Genomic DNA, 5,108 nt, shown 5'->3' on the forward strand with positions numbered 1-5,108 from the left:
AAGCGCTGGACGTATTCGACACTTGTCTCCCCGCGCTTCGTCGTACTTGTGCTAGATCGGCAATACCAACCTCGGAAGCCTCCGAGTGATACTGCTCATGGAACTGTTCTTCCAAGCTGCTTCCAAGTCCGGATGGAGTTCGGTGGCAGCGATGTGTACCAACCGAAAGCCGATCCTGTGAGGGGCTGTGCGAAGAACCTCACACGCAACTCGTCTGATGCTTGAGATCGTGCCCGGCTGTGCCAAATAGCGGCTCACATGCTCGATGGAGCTGGAACCATCCGATCCACTAAACTTTGTGAAGTCCGGGAGCCGATATTTGGGTGGTAGCGGGATCAGTTCGTAGTCGTTGGGGTACGGCTTGGTATAGCCGAACGTCTTCCTTTTCGGCATCATGCCGAACTGATCTTTCAGGATTGCACAAATCTGATCCGCGGTAATGGCCGAAGGTGTCGAACCCTGAAGATTCGCCGGGGTGGCATACTTAACCAGCCATGCTTGCTTTTCCGGTTCTAAGCCAACTGCAGGAGCTGGGCTCTGGAGGTTTGTCGGAGTGGCGTACTTAGCTAGCCACGTTTGCTTCTCGGGATCGGCTCCCGACGTTCCTCCTGCCGTTCGGAGGCCCCTGCTGTTGCAGCCTGGTTCGAGAGTGCCCGGGTGTTGCGGTCGCGGTACGTATGCGCACGCGTATCCGTGCGGGATCTCCTTGGGTGCCTCGGGTAGGAATTGGTAGTCACTAGGATCACCACCAATCTTGTAGACGACGTATGCCGATGAGTTCGGCGGTTCCGGTGCTGCCCATGCGAACGGGCTGGGGCTGGAGTGGCATCTCTCCTTTGAAAGTCCCCGGAGCTGGTCCCGACGGAGAATACCGGTGGCTCATGATTTCCTGGACCACGCGCGGAGCGACACGCTCCAAAGTGTTCACCGAGGCTCTCGAGTGGCGGTGCGGCGAATGAGCCACCATGTAGTTGATTTCCTGCCGCGGCGACTGGTGCGTTCTTCGACGGGGCGGACAGGTCCACTCCATCGAGTGCGCCTTCGGGTGTGAAACCCTTCCACCCGACGCCATGGGAGCGGGTTCGGTGGAAAGAGCCGATGAGTTCGGCTTCGAGGGTCGCCTTGATCTCGTCATGTTTCTTCTTGAGTTCATCAGGCAGATCCTCGTACTTGACCGGAGTGCCTTCCGCCATCTCGGATGTAGATGGCGATGTTGTGGATGTCGAAGGTTGTCCCACCGGGTCGTGCCGAGAATGTGTTGACGTCGGAAACCCCACGGCGGGCGGAGACGGGCAACACGGTAGAGCCGGGAACAACTATGGTTGCGGGCTGGCCCGGTCCCTCGGAGCGACGGCCCGCAAAGCCTCCCGGTCACACGTCCGATGCAATCACAGGGCGTGCCACCTGACCTATACCTGGTCGGGAAGGTGTGGATGATGCCTCGCTTAGTTTCCTGCATGGCATACACGTAAACATTAAATACGAGCCTCGATCGGCTCTCGGGTTATCTGTGAATCGGCTCAAAGAGCCGATCCACCCATGATTCGTACAAGGTGTCCGAATATATGGTGGTCCTGCTTGATCAAGATAAAGCTAATTAGATCTACGACGATTTAGGGTTTTCACCGCATAATCGGATCATCCTACTCACGATTGGGCCTCGCGCTCGCGCACGGTGACCGTAAGCCGATCCTAGACAGGGCCTAAAAACCAACACGAGGTTGATCCCCGGAACATCCTTTCTAGGGCTAGCAAATGTCACCCTACACGCCGCTGGATCCTCCAACCCTTTGTAAGGCCTAACTATCGCGGATATTAAACTAATCCTTGATGAACAAGGAGCAACCGTAACGGATCAGATCTACTAAACTATGATCAAGCGGGGTGCCGCCCTACACCTAAGGTAGGTGTAAGGGCGGCTAGATGTGCAAGGGTTGCATAACGAAAGCATGTAATTCGAAGAACAATGCTAACCCTAACACATCTAAGATAACTACGTTGCTCGCCATCAAAAAGGCTTCACGAGCAACGAGCAACGGCGCTATCGAACTCTACGCAGGAGAAACCCTCGAGACGAAGGAGTTGGCGATGCGCCGAGATTTGTTTGTGTTGAACGTTGGTTGTTGTTTATTCCATAAACCCTAGATACATATTTATAGTCCAGCGGACTTTCTAACGTGGGAATAATCCCCACCGTGTACGAGACAAACTCTAACTCTTAACCGACACGTAATCTAATATGTTATAGATACAAGGGCAAACTAGCCCAGACTTTGCATGTAAGGCCGATTCACGTATTTCTTCTATATATATATTCTTCAAGTCCATCTTGATCGCGGCCCACCTCTGACTCGGTCAAATTCTGGTGATAACAGCCGCGCAAAATCTTGTTCACCTGTTTCAGCGTCTTCTTGTCCAGTCCCAACACCATCAGCTGATGCAAAGGGATCGCTGCGAGCACCGCGCGTACCAGCGCCAAACGCCCAGCCCTGGGCATCATGGAAGCACGCCAGGTAGGGAGTTTGTCAGCCAACCGGTCTACCAGGGGTTGGAAGGATGCGGCTGGTAGCCTCCTGGTAGAGAGCGGGATGCCAAGGTACTTCACAGGGAACTGCGCCAGCTGACATCCCATGAGTCCAGCGGCGCCAGAAGCCTGCTCTTCCGAGCATCCAATGGGGGAGACCGAACACTTGGCGAAGTTGGTGTGTAATCCCGAGGCCTGCCCAAAGAGATCCAGAATGCCGCGAACTGCGCGCAGTTCCGACTCATCGGGGTGGCAGAAGATCACCACATCGTCCGCGTATAGCGACACCGATGTCACCGGGTCTCGCCGAGCCAACCGTTTGAGGACACCCAACTCGATGGCCTTGGCCAGCAACCTATTAAGCGAGTTCATCATCAGGACGAACAGCGACGGCAACAGGAGGTCACCCTGTCTCAGACCCCTCCTATGCCAGATAGGGGGGCCTGGCTCGCCATTGAGCAACACCCTGGTACTTGTCGTGGACAGTAGAATGGAAATCAGCTCGCGAAACCTAGGGCCGAAACCTATCTTGCGAAGGATCTCCATGAGGAACCCCCACGAGACAGAATCGAACGGGAGCTATGTCCAGCTTGAGCATCACCCATGGTTCCTTCTTCCTGTGCAAGAACCTAGCAGTCTGCTGGACCAACATGAAGTTGTCACGGATGCACCGTTTGCGGATGAACGCACATTGGTTAGAAGAGGGTGGATGAGATGGTTGCTTGGAAATCCTAGTTTTGAATCGCCATCTTGTATTTTGCATACCGGCCTGGAAGGAGATTTGGTGGCAAATTCGTGGTGCAACCATAAGCAATCCGTAAGCCGTACTCCTGCTCGTGGCGCCACGCGCATTCCGACGCCACGAACATGGCCGAACACCCGCAGAGCCGCCGGCCGGCCGGCCGGCCGTAACGTACGTTTCACCGGATAGACCATGCATATATGCCCAGCGCGATCCCGCCATTGATCGCTCCTAGATTCACGCCTACGCAACGCATATTAATGCCGCAAAACGCAAAGGCTCCATTGTTACCATAAATACGCACTCGCACTCGATCGAACCAAATCATCATCATCGATCACGATCAGTCCTTTCCCATCGCGGCGGCGCCGGTACAGCGTCCGTCCGTCCAATCAGGGCGGAGAATGAGCACCCTCGCGCTCTCGCTGGCCGTGCTGGCGGCGGTGTTCTCCGCTGCAACGGCGGTGGCGGAGTACAACGTGGTGGACTACGGCGCGAGGCCCGGCGGCGGGGCGGACTCGGCGGGCGCGTTCCTGGCCGCGTGGGCGGCGGCGTGCAACCACACGGGACGCCGCGGCTCCCGGCCCGTGATGCGCGTGCCGGCGGGCAGGTTCCTGCTCAGCAAGGCCTACTTCAAGGGCCCCTGCCGGAGCGCCGCGGGCGTGGTGGTGGCCATCGACGGCACCGTCTTCGCGCCGCCGGCCGTGGACAGCACGGCGTGGATCATGTTCCACTACGCCGACGGCCTGGCGATCCGCGGCGGCACGCTGGACGGGCAGGGCCGCGCGCACTGGGCGTGCAGGGCGGACCCCGGACGGAAATGCCCGCCAGGCACCACGGTTAGCCATTCTTTTCTTGCGCAGTGCGACTGGGTTCGTATGGGTGATTGGATTGATTCCGGCTTGTGAATACCTCGATTGCAGACGCTGGACATTAGCCAGTCCAAGGGCGTGAGCATCAAGAAGGTGACGCTACTGGACAGCAAGAACGTGCACATGTCCATCTACGACTCCACGGGCGTGACCGTCCAGGGCGTCAGGATCGTCGCGCCGGCCGACAGCCCCAACACCGACGGCATCCACGTCCAGCTCTCCAGACACGTGAACATCCTCGGCACCACCATCGGCACCGGCGACGACTGCGTCTCCATGGGGCCCGGCACCTCCGACGTGCTCATCAGGAACATCAAGTGCGGCCCCGGACACGGCATCAGGTAGCTAGCTAGCGTCACAGCCGAAACCGATTCGAGTTCATCAGTTGCTGCTAGCTTGTGATGTGTGAATTGATGGTTGCAGCATCGGGAGCCTGGGAGGGGAGGCCGGCGAGGAGGGGGTGAGGAACGTGACGGTGGAGGCGGCGGTGCTGACGGGCACGCAGAACGGCCTGCGGATCAAGACCTGGGGGAAGCCCAACCGCGGCTCCGTCACCGGGGTCGTCTTCTCGCGCGTCACCATGCGCGGCGTGCACAACCCCATCGTCGTCGACCAGAACTACTGTCCCGGCTACGACCAATGCCCCGGCAAGGTACCTTCCTTAACGGGCGCGCACTTATACACGTACGTGAAGCCATCGACTCTATCGCTACTGAACTTCTTAATTTCTGCGTGTCATTCATGGCGACAGAGCTCGGGGGTGCGGATCAGCGACGTCTCGTACACGGACATCGAGGGCACGTCGGCGACGCCGGTGGCCGTGAAGTTCGACTGCAGCGGCAGCAACCCCTGCACCGGGTTCAGGCTCAGCAACATCAGGCTAACGTACGAGGATAAGACGGCGCAGTCCTTGTGCCGGAACGCCGACGGGTCGGCGTCGGGGGTGGTCAGCCCGCGGAGCTGCCTCTGA

The 5,108-nt window shown here is 58.1% G+C and overlaps 1 protein-coding gene across 1 annotated transcript; it reads left to right on the forward strand.

The window, feature by feature from the left end:
- Positions 1 to 3,068: 3,068 nt before the first annotated feature.
- Positions 3,069 to 5,108, forward strand: LOC124696588 (polygalacturonase-like). The gene is made up of 5 exons (XM_047229296.1): positions 3,069 to 3,218; positions 3,614 to 4,105; positions 4,190 to 4,479; positions 4,562 to 4,790; positions 4,890 to 5,108. The coding sequence occupies exons 1-5, from the start codon at positions 3,069 to 3,071 to the stop codon at positions 5,106 to 5,108; spliced, it is 1,380 nt and encodes a 459-aa protein (XP_047085252.1).

The sequence above is a fragment of the Lolium rigidum genome, chromosome 3 (genome assembly GCF_022539505.1).
Source record: "Lolium rigidum isolate FL_2022 chromosome 3, APGP_CSIRO_Lrig_0.1, whole genome shotgun sequence".
NCBI classification, from domain to species: Eukaryota; Viridiplantae; Streptophyta; class Magnoliopsida; order Poales; family Poaceae; genus Lolium; species Lolium rigidum.

Excerpts from the sequence above, each read along its gene's own strand:
- LOC124696588 (XM_047229296.1), top strand. The coding sequence starts at position 3,069 with ATGAGGAACCCCCACGAGACAGAATCGAACGGGAGCTATGTCCAGCTT. Across the intron at positions 4,106-4,189 it reads AATGCCCGCCAGGCACCACG|ACGCTGGACATTAGCCAGTC; the intron begins GTTAGCCATTCT and ends CCTCGATTGCAG. Across the intron at positions 4,791-4,889 it reads ACGACCAATGCCCCGGCAAG|AGCTCGGGGGTGCGGATCAG; the intron begins GTACCTTCCTTA and ends TCATGGCGACAG.